The following is a 19,593-nucleotide window of genomic DNA, read 5'->3' as shown; positions in this document are numbered from 1 at the left end:
TCCTGGGGCCTTATTTTATTCATATATCTATTTCTGGATGACCAGTTCTTAGCATGGGCTTTGTGTATCCCAGGGCCTCTTTGAACGTTTACTGAATTGAAGAAAGTGTCAGGAGATGGCGGGGGAGAATTTACCATGTGCCTGTGGCTCCAGTGATTCTAAATCCATCCCTATGAAGTAGGCTAGTACTTTCCTCAAATAACTTTGATTCACCATTTAACAAAAAATTGAGCAACTATTATGCATCAAGCATTGTGCCAGATGCTTTGGACAAAAGGAGAAGGCATAACTTTTGTCTTTAAGTCTTACAGCCTACTGGAGAAAAAATATGTGAATAAATGAATGCTATAGCATGACACTTCCTCAACGTCATGCAGCCTGCGCATGGTAGGACTGTTATTAAAATCCAGGTCTGTTCAACTCCAAAGCCACTAAGCCAAGATGCTTACAGAACAGAAAGCTGGCTGTGCTAAGAGAGACGTCTCCTCAGAAGAGCGAAAAAACAGCCTTGCTCTGCTTATTGTTTGAAAACATTATTATTTTTTTAACATCTTTATTGGAGTATAATTGCTTTACAATGGTGTGTTAGTTTCTGCTTTATAACAAAGTGAATCAGCTATATATATACATATATCCCCATATCTCCTCCCTCTTATGTCTCCCTCCCACTGTCCCTATCCCACCCTGAAAACATTATTAAATTGAACCATTTTGTTTTATTCACAAACTAGGTCCTTCAGAAGCTTGGGAAAGCCGATGAGACAAAAGATGAACAGTTTGAAGAATACGTGCAGAACTTCAAACGGCAAGAGGCAAGTATATTTATCTCATTTCTGGAGTGGGAAATGGGTTGGCTTTGTGTTTTAGTGTGTAAATAAAATACCTTGAGGTTGAAGAAAGATCTTCTTCATTGGGCTTGGCATTAACTTGAGGGGAACAGTGGTTAATTCTGTAGACTTTTTCTGTGCAAGACAAAGAGGTAGTAGGCACTGCGGGAAGATTTGTGTTTTAGAATCTCAGGAGATGAAGACTTTGCTTCTCTGGAGCTCTTCAATACAGATTACTGATCTAAAGGAAAGGCGATCTTTTTGGTGATTTATCTTCCACTGAGTATTAGCAGTAATTAAATACTTCTGACAAAATTATTTCGATAGCTGCATGCTTTAAGATCACACATTTTCAATAGAGAGTATATCTCCCAAAGAGGGAGAAAATTGGTTATTGGTGGATAAAAAATATCATACTCTTTTTATGGGAATACTTCACATAAGTAGACATGGTATATCTGTGGTATTAAAATTTCATGGGGGTATAATTAGGGAAAAAAATGTCTAAAAAGTTTCCTCAGGGGAGGCGATGATGAAAAAAAGGTTGAAAAACACAGTTTGTGATATTTGTTCCTTTAATAGGGTGCTATATGTTTAACAGACATATGAATAAAGAAACAAACTGTTTTTTAAATTATTTGTTTATATTTCTAAGGCTTGATGAATGGCTGGCATATCACCTTTAGAGAGCATGCATGAGGGTAAGGGAGAGGGAAGGTAAAGGCTGGGCTCTCTTAGATTAGAAGCTTCAAATCTGGAGATCATTCTAGAGATGGGCTGGGCCAGCAAACTCTGGAAAATAGGATTTGGACACAGGGAAAATGTAAGGACATGGGTTTATTTTCCTGTTGTCATTGGAGCCACAAGTGTCCACAGAGGAAATTGTGGCCTCAGGGATGACAACCAGCAATGGAAGATCAACATAGGTTTTGTGTCGCTGCCTTTGCTTCTGTTTGCATATCCCTGATCCTGGAGGTTTCTTTTTTCCATTTGTGTATCAGTGTTCTGGCTGTTTTGTAACATGCTGTTTCTTTTCCTCACCAACAGGGGATATAAAATCCAGCAGGTAGAGCCCGGTAGACTAGTCTCCACCAAAACACATTCCTGAATGTCTCCAATTTCATCCCAAGACTAAGGGTCGGACAGATAGGAACTCAATTTATTACGAATAACAGCGATCTCGTTCTATCTGAAAATGAGAAAAGAGAGAGGGGAGTTGGAGAAGAAAACGGTAATAGAGGGGAAAATAGATCATGTCCAGATCACTGAGTATTATAGAGAGCTTTGGATTTATGAAGGTAGAAAAGAGAATTCCTAGAGAAATGTTGGATGTCGGCTCATAGAATAAGTTGCCCCCCAGTCTCCTCCAGGAGAACAGATTCTCCACATCTCCTGATGTTCTCATTTGGTGAGTTCTCTTGCACTTTCTCATACACTAGGATAGCACTTGTGTAGATCATTGACTTGGATGGTAACAACTTCCCACAGAGAAACTTGTCAGTCAGTGCCCTTGTTACTTTGCAGGGCAGTCCCCAATGTCTGCTTGAAAGGATTGGCTTTGGATAGAAGAAGTGACTCATGTTTACAGATTTCCCTACTTGAGGATTTATCCTCTATCCTTTGAAACCTAGTCTTCCTGTCTGGTGTGTCCCTGTGGAGCTAATTAGTTCTTTGCTGTTAGATTTTTTTTCTCAATCACTTTTATGGCATTATGACATTTTAGCACCCCAGAAGGCTAACCTTGGGAAGCATCAAGTTCAGGAATGCATTCATGATAAGGTAGTACTTTGCGTTTTCCAATTATGGGGAATTTTTTTTAATATAAATTTATTTATTTTATTTATTTATTTTTGGCTGTGTTGGGTCTTGGTTGCTGTGTGTGGGCTTTCTCTAGTTGTGGCGAGTGGGGGTTACTCTTCGTTGTGGTGCATGGACTTCCCATTGCTGTGGCTTCTCTTGTTGTGGAGCACGGGCTCTAGGTGTGTGGGCTTCATAAGTTGTGGTGCGTGGGCTCAGTAGTTGTGGTTCGTGGGCTCTAGAGCTCAGGCTCAGTAGTTGTGGCACATGGGCTTAGTTGCTCCACAGCACGTGGGATCTTCCCGGACCAGGGCTTGAAACTGTGTCCCCTGCATTGGCAGGCGGATTCTTAACTACTGTGCCACCAGGGACGCCCCTTATGGGGAATTTTTATTGTTCTTTTTTTGGGCTTTGTTGACTGAACAAGGTGAGGATTGTTTTTTGTCTAAGGTATTAGAGAAAAGTGCAGTTGGCTAAATCATCATCAGTTAAATGCTCTGCTGCTTATTCCTTTCACTATATACATTTTCAAATGTTATGGAGCCAATAGTATACTGTCATTTTTGAAGATCAACACCTTAGTTCTGTCAAGATCATTAGCAGATTTCACGATGCAGGTAAAACTTCAACATTTGGGGAAACTTGCACAAGCAATTCTACTTGATAAGAGTAAAACAAATAGAACGGAAATGTAGAAATAGTATTTCTCAGGGAGTCTCCTGACACACTTTGGTTCCCTTTGAAAATATTCTTGCATGAAAATGATCTTGCATTTGCACATGCTCATTTTGATATTTTTTTGTTTTAATCAGAAAGAGTAAATTTATAGTCATTTTAGTGCCATGAGGAGGGAGGGAACTTTAACCTTGTCTGTATATTAAAGGGAGAGAAGGAAAAAAGGAGGGGGTGGGAGGAAGGTGAGGAGAGAGGTTTACTAATCTTCTATAGAAACATATTAAAGGTTGGGAAGAATAGCTGAAGACTGAATTTATTAATACTCTGTAGAAGGAAAAATGTGTCTTTTTAACCCCCAGTATGTATTGGTGACCAATTCCCATCTGTTGCATATGCTTTTATGCTATGTAGAAACATTAACCAAGGATGAAGGATCTACCAAGATTGTGGTGACCTCTACAAGGCCTATTATTTTTAGTATTAATGTGAATCATTACTCTAAGGGCAGAAGGCATTCTCTTAAGGTGGCATACACTAAAGACATTGACCTAGGAAATCTAGATTTCATATTTTTTTCTGTGTATATGTATTTCAAATCCAACAAAAATACTATTTATAGTATAAAATGAACTTTATTTGGATTTGTGCAGTATATTATAGTCATCTGACCATACTAAATACTAAATTAGTACTTAATCAAAAGATTCTAAAAGTAGACCACTAGGACTACCCTGGCAGTCCATTGGTTAAGACTCCACGCTCCCAATGCAGGGGGCACAGGTTCGTTCCCTGGTCAGGGAACTAAGATCCTGCATGCTGCACAGCGCGGCCAAAAAAAAAAAAAAAGAATGTTAAGAAAAGTAGACCACTAGAATGTTCTAGAAAGTATTCAAGCATTTGGGGCTCTGATGATCTTGCTTTTAAATTTCCTTTAAGAAAATCATAAGAGTCCTTATAGTAATTGATACATTCCCTGCTTGCTCGTGGTGGAACAGAGGTAGCAGGCGGGTCTATGTTTGAACTTGAGCTTGAGGATTAGCTTTTATCTTGTTCCAACCCCAAATTCTCTTTTTGATCCCAGACCTCTTTTCCTACAAGTTATTTGGTTTGCGTTAGCCGGAGAGCATGGATGCAGGGTCTGTGCATATGCTCTCATTGCATATGCTCTCATTGTCCACTGCACTCCCCGTTGCTGTGGATTTTGTGGTCCATGAACACCCAGTGAGGACAGGGAGGAAGGGGAGAGGAGGGTCCAGCAAAGGAGAATAGAGTGACCCCTCCCCCAAGAGCTCAGGGTTTGCCGTGGTGACGAGTGGTAAGGAAAACAAGGGTTGGAGACATCCAGCCAGAAGAATGAGATCTGACTTCACCGTTTCCTCCCCCGAGGGTTTGTTTTTCTCCTTTCTATATTTCCTCTTTTACCAGAGCTGCTAACAAGTAGCAGAAGTGACTCGTGTGAACATCGGCTGCTTTCACTTCAGTTCACCTGGGTGCTTGCTGACGGGTCTGTTAATGAGCCCAGAGAAGGTCCCAAAGTAAAAGGAAGGTCCTTGGCTTCTCTCTCTCCTTCCTGCTCATAAACTTGCCCACGAAGATGCCATGCTTATGGCCAGTGTGCAGATTACAACAGGATAACCCAGGGGCTGGTGGGGCTCAGATAACCAGCTTTGGTCACATTTCAGCGAGTACAGATATGGGCGCCCTAATGGAGGTGTGGTCTGAGAACTTCTCATATGAAGGAGAAGGGAGCCTCACTTCTGCTCACATCTCCATGGCTTTTTAGTTCCCCCTTGAAATACCATACAGTGTAGCTCTGCTGCTTCTCTCCATGCCCACCACCAGGTAACGGCCTAATTGGTATAACACAGATGAAGAAGGAAAGAAATATCGGGACCTTGAAATGCTCTCCAGTGGGGAGGATCCAGAGCCAGTGATTCTCATTATTAGGATAATCCATTGTCTGAAAGCTGGAGTCATGTCTTCATACCGATCTCTCCTCTGCACAGGGGTCCCTTGTGGCCGCTTTCATCTTTTTCTCTGCACAGAATCTAGTGCTTTGAACATAAACTTTAAAACGTTTGTTAAACTTGAAGCTGAACTAGTGGCAGAAATGATCATTTGGAACACGTTCCTAGAGCACGTTTTTATTTCTGGGATGGAAGAGGTGTTGAATAGCGCTTGAATTTTTATAAGCAGTTTCACGACACTTTTTAGGACATATGTATATAAGTAATTAAAAATTACAGACTAGAAGTTTGAAAAAAGAACGTAAATACAGAATATATTCCCACAGTGTGTTAATGTGTGGATAAAATTTTTATTTATGGCAAATCACATTTATATTCTGAAAAATTTTGTAATTTCCTTGAGCAGATAGTCCTAACAGATATCCTAGAACTATTTCTTTTTAACACAGATAACCATGATGTGAAAGGGGATGGCTGGTCGTTCCTATGTCTGATGGTGTTATTTAGGGACTGGACTGCTTGCTTCCAAGTTCTTCTTCCACTTTCTCCACTGCGGGTGCTTCCTTATGATTGAACTATCCTTGCCTGACCTGCCATCTCCATCTGTTGAAGTCCTACCTTTGCTTAAGGTCAACTTACAAGATATTTCTTACCTGATGTCTTTCCAGTCCCCTCAGCCAGGCTCTCTCTTTCTCTGTATCCTCCAGTGTACATTTTTTTTGTAATCCATCCAAAAGCTCTTGTTCCAGTTTTCTTATATGACAGTTATTTTAGATGTGCATCTATGTCCTCATTAGGTTATAAAATATTTAAAGGAAGGCATCCTTTCCCAGCCATTAAAAAAATCCACCTGCCAGTGCAGGGGACACGGGTTTGACTGGGAAGATCCCACATGCCATGGAGCAGCTAAGCCCGTGCGCCACAACTACTGAAGCTCACGTGCCTAGAGCCTGTGCTCCACAACAAGAGAAGCCACTGCAATGCGAAGCCTGCAAACCGCAACGAAGAGTAGCCCCCGCTCGCTGCAGCTAGAGAAAGCCCGTGCACAGCAACGAAGACCCAGCGAAGCCAAAAAAAAAAAAAATCTCTGCCCTCTAGCACCTGATAGGTGCTTATTAGTAAATATATCCCTCCTTGTCACACTTAATCTCTGTACTCACTCTTTGTCTTGGATTTTCCATGCCTCCTCACTCATTCATTGTCAATGCTCCTCTTCATTGTCATTTGCTTTCTCTTTTTCATCCTAATTTTTGGCAGCAAAATAGCCTTTGGAGAGTGTCTCACATGGCCTGGACTTGATTCTAACCTGGGTTATCGAGACTAGAGCAAGGCTCTGGTCCCCTCCCTGGGTTTTGAAGCTTCCCTAGTTCCATGCTACGCCATATGTATCAGCTGGCATGTATGGTATTTTCCATCTTCTAAGAGCTTTACATACTTTTACTCACAATGTAATAAGTAATTTTAATTATGCAGAAGAATGTTTTTCAGTCCTTGAATCCCAGTTACGTTCTTCAATTTGTAGGGTTTTTTTTTCATGAATTGTGTTTTAGAGTAAGCTTCCTCTTCTCTGATGGGATAATATTTTGACCATAGAGCACTAATATATTTAATTGATACAGTTAATTTCTTCTGAGCAACTTCTGAGAGAATTGTTGAGTCTTGTTGCTTGCATTTATACTTGGTTTCCATTAAAGTTTGAACTCAATAATTGCACAATATACTATAAGAGAATTCATATATGTCTGCATCTCTGGAAATAAAGTTTACTCCTGTTTCTGGATAGCTATAAGTTTCTGTGAGAATTCCATAATACTGAAAACCATCTTAGTGTGCCAGTATTTTCCAAAATTTAAAGTTATTTTTTCTTGGTATCAACTTTTAAGAAAGTTTCATGGTTATTTGATTGATGATAATCATGTGGGTGCATGTTTAGAACAATAATATGTAACCATTTCAATATTCATTTTCTTTATATAAAGTGTCTTCTATGTTCCAAGACATAGTGTCTTCTATGTTCCAGGAATGGTTCTAGGTCTTTGGGAAACTTCAGAGAACAAGCAGACAAAGGTTACTACCATTGTGGATCTTATATTCCAAAACAGCGGGACAGACAATAAATAAAACACTTTAATAAAAATAAGCAGATTGGGCTTCCCTGGTGGCGCAGTGGTTGGGAGTCTGCCTGCCAATGCAGGGGACGCGGGTTCGAGCCCTGGTCTGGGAAGATCCCACATGCCACGGAGCAAATAGGCCCGTGAGCCACAACTACTGAGCCTGCGCGTCTGGAGCCTGTGCCCCGCAACGGGAGGGGCCGCGATAGTGAAAGGCCCGCGCACCGCGATGAAGAGCGGTCCCCGCACCGCGATGAAGAGTGGCCCCCACTTGCCTCAACTAGAGAAAGCCCTCGCATGAACCGAAGACCCAACACAGCCAAAAATAAAAAAAAAAAAAAAAAAAAAAAAAATAAGCAGATTATACCGTTTGCTAGAAATGATGAGAGCTATGGGGGAGAAAACCAAATAGATAGAGAATATATAGAGTGAGGTAAAATATATCAGGAGGCTTGGAGACAATAAGTTTCAAGTTTTGCTTCAAAGGGGAGCGAATAAATAGGACTGTAGCTGGGGAAGGAAGTGGAGTCAAGAGAGCATTTTCCTAAGATGGCAGAAATATGTGTATACTAATGGGACTCATTTAGTACAGAAGGAAAATGTGATGAATCACCAGAGAAAGGGGAGAACGGCTGACTTGTGCCCTTGAGTAGAAAGAGGAGTTGGGATCCGGTACACAATTGGAGAGATTGGCTTGAGCTAGGAGCTGGACACTTCATCGAAGGTAACGGGTCAATATATATAACAAGCCAAATAATAAGTGTCTATTAAAAGCATTTCTTGGCTGACTCAACACCTAATTAAATGTCTACTAAGCATAAGTCATTGGAAACAGAATAATAAATAATTCAGACAATAGTTTCTGCCTTTGTCAAGCTTGTGGTCTAGTGTGCAAAAGTCTTCTTTCTTTTAAAAAATAAAGTAGTAGAAAAAAGACACAGAATCTTGAGATAATGTTACTATATTTCCATCATTAGAATGCATTTTGGTATCCTAGTTTCACCTTTAACATTAGCATATGAATATACTCTCACTCCAATTGGTATTCTTACAAAAAATGGTCTAAGCCCCTAGTTAAGACTTTCAGTCTTCTTTGTACCATTGTTCTGGTGGAAAAGATGTGGTTTGCATATATAGTCTTGACTTAAGAGTCCTTTTTTTGGTAAGTATCACCCATTGATTGCCAATACAATTGACTTCTGTGGAAGGGAGCAGAGAGAGGAAACCTGCAGGTGTCAAAAGAATGTATTGGCCCTTGCTCTTCAAATGCCCCTGCATTTCTCTATAGTCTTCTGTTTATTCATTTCTGACACACCCGTTGAACCTCTCTTTTGCTCACTGGCTTTCAAGGAGAGAAATGAGTCTGCCTACTTCTTGTGACTATTCAGGTGTTGCTGTCCGTGGTGCCCGATGGGAGAAAGAAAAAAATATTCGTTGGAGAACTTGTCCATCTTTTATCCTCTTTGTTCTTATTTCTTTCATTCCATCCACAAGAATATCTTTTCATTTATGGCCTATATAAATCAAAAGCTTAACCTAACTAAAATTTGATCCAGTCAAACTACAGATGTTCTAGGCATCACTGTTTGGGCCACTTCCTATGGAACCTGTTCCCCACTTAAGAAATCACTTTTAGAGAGGAATCTCGTCATATTATTGCTCAGAAGGTTTCCTTTCATCTATCTTATTCTGTTACCTATCTTAATTGTATTTTATCTTACTACATTAATTAACTATGCCAACTGGAGAAGATTTAGTATCTCATTTCCCAGCATTCATTTAGAGACCAATTCCACGTATCTCCTACTTCTCCTTGTGAAGTCAACTTATTATCCAGTTTGGATGCTCCTCTCTAAATGATCCCCAGGTTGACTGTACTGTTCTGAGAATGTGATGCAGAGAATTAGGCATCTCTCTCATCCGAGCCTAAGGAGGCTGTCTGGAATGGTTGTGAACATTGGCACAGATTTTCAGATTTGCATCAGTATTACAGATTCCCTGCAATTGCCTGCAATTCTCTCTCATAAGTCACCCTGTAAGCCCCTTGCTAACTTTGCACTGAAGGTATAGTCTAAGTGATGGAAATGCCTTAGAAGGCATGTCTGATGGTGACTTACTGAAACCTGGAGCCGGACATATTTTTAAGGGCCTTTTTGGCTATCTCATACTAGAGCCACATACGAGAGTGTCCGTTCACACACTGTGTCAATTAAATGATAGACACAGTGCGAAGTTAAAGCAGGGGTTCCCAAATAACCATTAGAATCATCTGGATGCCTTTTAACATTTTGATTCCTGGGTCCCATTCCAGACTTCTGAATTGGGTCACCCGTTTGACTTGTATCTCTAAAGAACCATCATAAGGTAGTAACGACTTGGATGCAAGCCTTATATTTCACTGATATAGTGAAGATAATACATATATTTCCTTGTATGTGAAGTAGTAATACACATTATGCCTTAATTGTACCTTCTTTTGACTGTGTTCCTAAACCCGGATAATTATAAGACTCTTCCATGAAGCTTAAAAAATTTACAAATTTCCAAGCCACACCTGACTGGCTAAGGCAATAGCACTGATGAAGTATTTTTATTATTAAGACTTTCCATAAGTAGGGCTTTAACATTTATAAAGTGTTCTGAACATTGTCTCACTTGATTTCCATAGCAACTCATAACTGTAATTCTGCTTTACATACGAGAAAATTGAATATATGTCACAAAAGCTTTCATTTGTGGAATGGGCTTGATTACTCTGTTGGTCATGGGTATTCATGCTTTCTTGTTTCCTCACAGTAATTTATCATGTCAGTTTGATTTTTTTTCTCATATCCATTATTGAGTGGTTCTTACACATCTGCATAAATTACTGCCACGGGTTCTAGGATCCTCTGTTACTGAAACACTTAAAGGTACAAAAAAACTTTCTGAAAAACATAAATGTGTGTTTGAGACTTCGCAATACAAATTAAAAAGAAGGAAGCAGTCACAATTCCCAAGTGGCTTGTTTGGGGGAGGTTTTGTATATTCCTCGTGAAGATACTCCTTCGTACTATGACAGGTAGCAGAACTTGGTTCAGTCAAGCATTTATGAAACACCTGCTCTTTGCACAGTTTATCATTGAAAAGGTATCAGGTAGAATAATAATAGTGCATCCAACATTTACTGAATGCATACTGTGTGCCTGGTTCTCTGCTGATAATTTACATGGACTGTCTCCTTTGACGCTGGTGATAGCCCTAGTAAGTGAATACCATTATCACTTCATTTTACCAATGATGAATCAGAGGCCTAGAGAGGTTAAGTGACTTGCCCAAGGTTACACAGTTAAAAGTGGCAGAGCTCAGATTTTAAAGCCAGGCAGTGTGATCCCAGAGCCCACCGACTTAACCCCTATGCTATATGAATTCTATGGAGTATACTCAGGAATCATGAGCTTTTGAGAAAAACAAGTAAACAACCCGTATCTTTATTTACAGATTAGAACTACATCATGAGAGCACAGAAAAAATGATTCCTTTAGTTAAATCATTCTCATTGGTCAGCAGTTGATTTTTCTTACGTAGCCACATCCATCGTTAGCTGGCGTCTGTGCCTTTACAATTTGAGGGCATAGAGGTGGGAGAGGGCAGTGAAACATGTGGGCTTTTGAGGCAGATTGCGGAGCCTAAATAATCCAGACCACCTCAGCTCCAGTACTGGCTTGCCGTCTGTTAGCTCTGTGACCTTTGGCCAAGCTTCTCAGCCTCTGTGCCTCCGTCTTCTCATTTGTAAATATGTGCTGACCTCATAGTTATTGTGAGGATTATGAGTTAATAAGACAGTGTCTGGAACAAAGGCAGCACTCAGTAAGTGTTTGACTTTGTTACTTGCTGCTATATTAAGGCTTGCTTTGAGGATACTGTTATGGTCTGAAGTTATGTACCTCCTAAGTTTATATGTTAAAGTCCTAACCCTTGGTACACATTAGAATGTGACTGTTTTTGAAGATTGGGCCATTAAAGAGGTAATTAAGGTCAAATGAAGTCATATTGGTGAGTCCTAATCCAGTATGACTGTTGTCCTTCTAAGAAGAGAGAAAGACACTGGGATGCACACATATACAGAGAAAAGGCCATGTGAGGACACAAGAAAGCAGCTGTTTGTTGGCAAGGCAAGGAGAGAGGCCTCAGGGGAACCCAAACCTGCCAACACCTTGATCTTGGACTCGTAGCCTCCACAACTGTGAGGAAATACATTTCTGTTGTGTAAGACACCCAGTCTCTGGTATTTTGTTATGGTGGCCCTAACAAACTAACACAGACATCATAAGTGGAAGTTTCAGAAGCATCCTGGGTGTTATTTTATGTCTGGAATAATGGTAGACAAGGTACGTACTTCATTCCTAGTCATGAATGCATCTCTGTGACTTGACATAGCAGTTGTTTTTCTAATACTTTTAAGTCCTGTCCAATTTGGCCATGATAGAATATTGTAAATGAAGTGGTATTCATACCCACAGAAAGGGACAGTGAAGAGTAAGTCACAGGAAGAGTCATGGTTGAGGGGGGGCTCCTGTGGCGTTTCTCTTAATGTTTGGGTCATTTCCCCCCTCCCCACTATATTCATGACTATGCTCTAGGAATTAAAGCAAAGCTTGGAAAGATATGTATATAACGTCTCTGGTGCAGCTTATAAGTCAAGCCTCTTCATACACACACACACGAAATGAAAAAAAATGGGATGGCTTTTCAAGGGTCGCAAACTCAATTGCCTAAAGGCCATAAAGCATATCTTTAAGTCATATCCAGCCTGCCTGCTGTGGTGAAATTAACAGTTCTAACTAGGTAGTTCTATCCCCTTGTCCACACAATGGGTTAGCTTTTCCAAAAGATCAGAATAGACATCTATAAACTCAAGTTAGTTGGCTTAAGGGAAATATATGGAAAAATGGTACATATAATTGCTAGCTAGCTTTCTAATTTTGTTTTGTTGAAAGGCAGAAGGTATTTGATTTGGTTTTCAGATCATAGGTATGCTTGGAGTTGCTGACAAGGATAGTTGGAAATCAGGCCATGAATCTTGGATAAAACTGTGGAAGCTGAGATGTTCTCTTTGATGTCTATCTCCCTTCCACGTACCACCCCCTGCCACCATCAGCCCAGAAATGTGATTTCAAAATACACTCCAGTCTCCTCTCTATCTTATATCTTTTGCACGAAGATATGCCAAAAGAAATTTTTAAAAATAAAGAAATGGTGTTATGAAATCAGTGCTAGTTTCTTTTTTTTTTTTAACATCTTTATTGGAGTATAATTGCTTTACAATGGTGTGTTAGTTTCTGCTTTATAACAAAGTGAATCAGTTGTACATATACGTATGTTCCCATATCTCTTCCCTCTTGCATCTCCCTCCCTCCCACCCTCCCTATCCCACCCCTCTAGGTGGTCACAAAGCACCGAGCTGATCTCCCTGTGCTATGCAGCTGCTTCCCACTAGCTATCTATTTTACGTTTGGTAGTGTATATATGACGGCGCCTATTACGACAGAGAGCTCAAAACAAGGAAGCGAAAAATGTACGTGCATAAGACCCTGCTGCTTTTACCTTTGAAAAACTCTCATCTTCCAATTGAACAGCACCCGAGCTTATCAGAGGGCGAGCTCTATTTCTTAGTAAACCAAGAGTGCCTGGAGTGTTGAGCAGCCTAAGGTTGTCTTTGATCATAAGTGGATTCAGACGTTATGACTTACTAGTCATCTGTTCATCAAGTTGCTGATAATAACTCCATTAAATCTCATCTTCTTGATAATCTCATTTTCTTCTCAGCTTCAAAAATGATCACAAAATATACTAACATTGCTTTCAAGATTGAGTTAACCTGTCCGAACTCTGAGAAACTGAGCCAATTTTAATTTTGATGTGTTACTTAGCCTTTTCAAGAGAAGAATGTCAGTAAAGGCCAAAAATAATAATGTAACCTTGGAAACTGCTATAGGTTCATGATCACAGGCAAGCTGGTAGGACTTACCTTTGTGAAATCACAATTTTTGAAGTTACATGTCTTCAGATCCAAGTTTCATACATCCGTTAATACTGTTGGCCTTCTATCTCGGCTCCTTTTAAAACATCAGCCCAGTTTCTTAGTTAAAGAGGATATTTAATAAAAAAAATTTCTGTCTTGTGGGTATTGCTTTTGTTTTTCTGTTTTTTAAAAACAAAGTTACCTATAAATATAAATTACATTTACCATATTTTAACAAGTCAATTCAACAAGCCATTGCTTGTTTAATAGGTATTAAATACATATTGCCTTAAGGTGTTTGGCTAGACCTGCATAGCCTTGCAAATAAAATGCACTGGATTTGGTTTTGCAAGTACAGTCAGGGCCACAGTGGTATATGCCCCTGACCGCGGGTGTCATGCACATGGTAGTATGGGGCATGGTGCCCCTGAATTTGCAGTGGTTGCTGCCCTGAGTTCCTTAGAACTTATTAATTCATTCTATGCATTGTATCTCAAATTCAAATTAATGCCTCAAGTACAGTTTCTTTCTTTTGGGCAGGCGTAACTGGGTCTAAGGTAAGCTAACAAAATCGTACCTCTGTATTGGCTCCTGAAGTCCTAGGCATAAGTATTTACCAATATTAATATCTTTTTAGTGTTTCAGAATTTAGTGTACCTAAGCAATAAAAGACTTGACTCATTAATCTTCAAATGTTATTCATCATAGTTTGGTGCAACCCTGTTTTTAAGCCCAGTGCCCAGAGACAGCTTGCCATAGCTGTAGGACTTTGAGACACTCTTCTTGTGTGTCAGTCTGTGGTAGCTCTTATCAGGAACCAGGCTCACCTTGCAGGAAATCTGTCTGTTACTCTTCCTTGCACTTACTAGAGTGCAGTAGGAAACCTTGATGTGGTAGCCTTTATAGCTAGTCCTTTGACACTACATAGATTAAATCTTTAAATGTTCAAGAACCAAGGATGTGTCTGGGAGCTGTCCGAGGTGCTGAAGAGAGACTTGAGAAGCGAGAGCTGTCCCGGAGCCAGGCCTATCTGGGAACCGACCCCCTTCTCTGCCCCACCCTCCCCCCAAGACATATAAACAAATAATTAAGTAATTGGTGTTCCTGAGGACCAGTCTGATGTAAAACAATTTGGAAACACATTTAATTAGGTATGGGATGTGATTTCTTCGTATTGGGTAACAAAGATATTTGAAACCTTCCATGGTGGTGTGTCTGCTTCACTCTCTCTCCAGCTATTTAATTAGATTTTAAACTTCAGTCTAATCCTTAGGGGCAGGTATTATGAGAGGTGCTCACAGGACTAGGGGAAGAAAACAACAGCTTCAAGAGACCACTCAGCAAGAGAATAAAGGGATTCTTTGACTAGAGGCAGTGAGTCTCAGACCTTTGTAAGGTTTTAAAACCATGAAGACTTTTTGCTTGCCTATTAATTAAAAAAATTTTTTTATTTCATATTGTAGTATAGCCAATTAACAATGTTGCAATAGTTTCAGGTGCACAGCAAAGCGACTCAGCCATACATATACATGTATCCATTCTCCCCCAGGGCTCCCCTCCCATCTAGGCTGCCACATAACATTGAGAAGAATTCCCTGTGCTATACAGTAGGTCCTTGTTGATTACCTTTTTAAATATAGCAGTGTGTACATGTCAATCCCAAACTCCCTAACTATCCCTTCCCTCCACCCTTCCCCCGCTGGTAACCGTAAGTTCATTCACTAAGTCTGTGGGTCCGTTTCTGTTTTGTAAATACGTTCATTTGTGTCATTTCTTCATTTGTATCATTTCTTTTAGATTCCGCATATGATATTTCTCTTTGTCTGACTTACTTCACTCAGTATGACAATCTCTAGGTCCATCTTGCCTATTAGTTTTTGATATCTTCATGATGAAACCCAAAATGACCCTGGCTTGTTTTCCAGAACAGCCAGGAAACAGAAGACTGGGGGAGACGGTTTCCTTCTCCCCAGCCCTGTGAGGGCGTGACACACAAGGGAGGGGGTGTTTGGGGGTAGCTTTAATGAGGAAGGAGAAGCAAGCCACTCCCTTGGGCTGTGTGGGAAGAAAGCGAGGCCTGGGGGACCGTCTAGGCATGAGAGTCAGCGGCTCCTGACACTGATAAATGATGCAATTGAAAAAATAAAGAACCTCTGACTAACACCAGGGGCATGTTATTATACTATATGCCAGGGCAAGGAATATTGTGGGCGGTGAATCCTTCTTAGATATTTTCCAAAGAGGAGTATTAGTAGGCAATGCAGCCAACTTAATTATAATAGACTCACTTGCCCATAAGTCCTGAGGAGAGTGTGACCAAGAGTTGGAATAATAATTTTATCTTGTACTGTAGAGAATGAGGTTAAGAAGTTGAAGGGAAAATTCTCAAGGTTGTGGAATTTTCAGTCTTTTTTCTGCACACGCACATGCACATTACACAAGTCAAGGCTGAATTACTGAAATGGTAATTTTCAGAGGAATTTGGAACGAACTTTAGATTCAGTGAAATGCGAGCAGTGCTGTAAGAAGTTATTTCTCATTTAAAACTTACTTGTGATTCACATAGAGTAATGATGTTAAGTAAATTTTATTATGCAATAGGTTTTGTGAAAAACTACTGTGTGACATATTATAGGTGAAAAATTTCTTTCCAGAGGCTTTTGCTTGATTCAGGCAGAATTTTATATGAAATTCAATATGGTTATTACCGAATGCCTTATGAACCTTAATACTCATGGGGAAAATTAAGAATTTTAATAATTGGAAAAGAATAAAGTTATTTAAGTTTGCCTCCAGTTTATCTGGCTAAATTGAACTCATGAACTTAAGCCATTATTATATAATTTGAATTTTCTTTCACTCTTATAATATCTAAAAATTTCTTCTGGGATGCTTATTTTATTTTTAAAAATGTTTATTGTTCCCCTTGGGCTAGATGAATGCAGTGTATAGATTGGAACCTGAATATTTCATTCTCTTTCTTGTACTTTTCTTGAAAGAAAAGGCAGTGACTTAATTGTGGGCTTAATTTGACATGCTTTATTTCGTAAATATTTGAGAAAAGAATGCCTTTCCACACTACTCTTTTGCTGTTTCCAGGTACTCTGAGCAATCGGGGTGACTCAAAACCATCAGTTACTGTGGTTGGCTTTGTATTACTTCCTGAGGGGAAAGCATCCTTCTGGGAGAGATGCGAGCCCTGCCTGAGCTAAGTGCTTCTTGCACTTTTCCAGGGAAGGAGCAGGAACAGTAGTAGAGCAGAGCCTTAAAGCAGACATCTGAAAGCAGGAGACATCTGTGAAGTTCTGTTTCATCTCTACGCAGTTTTTCATTTTACATCATAACAGGTGGCTTAGTGGTGGTAAAATAATGGTTTCTCCATTTGTCCCCCTCCAATCTCAATAAATTGATATTCCAGCGAGATGTTTTAGGTTTATTTTGTGGCTGTAAGTGTGCTAGACAAATCATTAAGTACCTCTAAAGTCTACACTTACCTATTTTGAAAAATGTGGCCTTAGGGGAGTCAAACCCTCCTAATTGCCCCTTTCAGGGCTGTAGGCTTTAGATCGGTCTGGATCTAGATCTGTCTGGGTAAATCACATGTCTGATTTCACATATTATTCTCTCTAAATTATCTGCCGTCTGTTGGGGCAAATGATTGTGGCCTTGCTGTCCTCTGTCAGTACCATTCTACCTCTTTCAGTTACTTGGCCACCACTCAGGCTCCCATTTGCTAAATCATCCACTTTGTCTTTCATCTTTCCAATTTGATTTCCTTTCTGAAATGTTTCTGTAAGTGCCTTTTATTTATTTATTTATTTATTTATGGCTGTGTTGAGTCTTCGTTTCTGTGCGAGGGCTTTCTCTAGTTGCGGCAAGCGGGGACCACTCTTCATCGCGGTGCGCGGGCCTCTCACTATCGCGGCCTCTCTTGTTGCGGAGCACAGGCTCCAGACGCGCAGGCTCAGTAGTTGTGGCTCACGGGCCTAGTTGCTCCGTGGCATGTGGGATCCTCCCAGACCAGGGCTCGAACCCGTGTCCCCTGCATTGGCAGGCAGACTCTCAACCACTGCGCCACCAGGGAAGCCCTCTGTAAGTGCCTTTAATGCTTTTCTGGTCAGTAACTCCATTGGCTTGTTGTTGTTGTCGTTGTTAGATTTCAGGCTACTCTGTCTTTCTGCATTTCTACTCTTGATGGTGAACCATTGTATCAGGCTGTCTAGGGTAGGTCATGTTGTGGGAGCAATACCTTGGAGGCTTTTAAGAACAGGTTTGTTTCTCGCTCATGAAAATGTGCACGGTAGCTGCCCATTTCATCTTCCCTTCGCTCTGAGATCCAGGCTGGAGAAGCAACCCCTATCTGGAACATTATGGGGCACATGGTAGAGGGAAAGGAAATGGTAGGAGTGTGTGATGGCTCTTACATCTTCTGCTCAGAAGTAGCACATGGCTCTTCCACTCACATTTCATTAGCCAAGTCCCACAACCAAGCTTGATGTTGATGGGGCAGGAAGTATAATCCTCCCCCCAGAGCAGATCTGGTAGGGAGCTGCAGTGTAGATGTGACAATAATAAAATCTCCCCAAACAATGTCTTTTCAGCTTTTTATGTACTCAGAATCTTACACAGTATTTGTCCCAAAATAGATAATCAATAGGGGAAAGACTGACTTCTTTCTTCCCCAAATGCTTTTCCTGTTCATGTTGGGGAGCTTGGCCTCATTCTACCTGTTTCTTCTCTGGATCCTTCTTATCTTCTATCTTTACCCAAGTGTTTATCATTAGCATTTTTCTTCATTCTCCTCATCCTTTGCCTACAGTTTTACACTATACTTTGATGTTTTGGAAATCCACTGTGGTTAGTTTTTTTTAATCTCGCTTGTAGTAGTTTGCTTTCACACTGTATTTCTGAATGGCTCAGCAAGGCAAAGGAAACTTAGAGTTTTGATTTTAAGCCATGCTGAGTCACAAGAAAAGGGAGTCAATTGTTTAGAACTTTGATGATTTCTGTTTTGCCATTCTGTATAGCACCATTCTTGTAGAAGTTCATATGTGCCAACAAATGAATTAACCCTAAGGTTTCATCTGGTGGTACCTGGATTTACAGAGTTGCAAAAACAGCCTGAGCTTAAGGCAGGTAAAGAAAACCTCACCTGAGCTTTACATAGACTTTATAGAAATAATGTCACTATACCTGCACTATAAGATATAGGAAAATATTCTCTTCCAGAATTTATTTTGGAGTCCAGCATAGTCTTAAACACTTCTTTTCAAAGTTTATTTGTATTTTTTAAAATATTTATTTATTTATTTTTATTTATTTGGCTGTGCTGGGTCTTAGTTGAGGCATTCGGGATCTGTAGTTGTGACATGCAGACTCTTCTCGGTTGTGGCATGCAAACTCTTTAGTTGCAGCATGTGGGATCTAGGTCCCTGGCGAGGGATTGATCCTGGGCCCCCTGCATTGGGAGCACGGAGTCTTAACCACTGGACCACCAGGGAAGTCCCCAGAGTTTATTTGTATTAATCACTATCCATTTTTAAATGTGCTGGGCATTTTGGCTTTGCTTTGTACCCCCAAACACTTTGGATGGTGTTTCAGAGTTAAGTATAATCTGCTTTGCAATGCAACTTTTTGTATAGATATTTTAGTTCCTCTACTAGATTGTAATTTATTGAAAGACATAGTTTTTTTTAAAGAGTTTAGTTTTCTTTTTTTTTAATTAATTTGTTTATTTTTGGCTGCATCGGGTCTTAGTTTAGGCACGTGGGATCTTTCATTGGGGCGTGCAGGCTTCTTTCTAGTTGTGGCCTGCGGGTTTTCCCTTCTCTAGTTGTGGCACACAGGCTCCAGGGCACATGCGCTCTGTAGTTGTGGCGCATGGGTTCCAGAGCAGGTGGGCTCTGTAGTTTGTGGCACGCAGGCTCTCTAGTTGAGGCGTGCAAGCTCAGTAGTTGTGGCGTGTGGGCTTAGTTGCCCCGCAGCATGTGAGATCTTAGTTTCCTGACCAGGGATCAAACCCGCATCCCCTGCATTACAGGGTGGATTCTTTACCACTGGACCACCAGGGAAGTCCCTGAAGGACATAAGTTTTTTTTGCCTTCATCCCCTCTCCCTTTTCGGTAAATACTAACAAATGCTCGTTGAATTGAATGTGACTATTATAGTTGCTATATTAGTGGATGTATTATTAACTATCAAGTTAGAGTTAT

The 19,593-nt window shown here is 40.4% G+C and overlaps 1 protein-coding gene across 3 annotated transcripts in view; it reads left to right on the top strand.

The window, feature by feature from the left end:
• The window catches only part of AMPH (amphiphysin), a 179,786-nt gene that overhangs the window by 74,687 nt on the left and 85,506 nt on the right, over nucleotides 1-19,593 (top strand). For all 3 annotated transcript variants that reach the window (XM_036864432.1, XM_036864433.1, XM_036864431.1), the window contains exon 2: nucleotides 732-812. In XM_036864432.1, the coding sequence (XP_036720327.1) occupies nucleotides 732-812 (81 nt within the window). The remainder of the gene's footprint in view (nucleotides 1-731; nucleotides 813-19,593) is intronic.

Source organism: Balaenoptera musculus, chromosome 9 (assembly GCF_009873245.2).
Source record: "Balaenoptera musculus isolate JJ_BM4_2016_0621 chromosome 9, mBalMus1.pri.v3, whole genome shotgun sequence".
Taxonomy (NCBI): domain Eukaryota; kingdom Metazoa; phylum Chordata; class Mammalia; order Artiodactyla; family Balaenopteridae; genus Balaenoptera; species Balaenoptera musculus.
The sequence above is the reverse complement of the archived record's forward strand: the minus strand, read 5'-3'. Positions and strand labels throughout refer to the sequence as shown.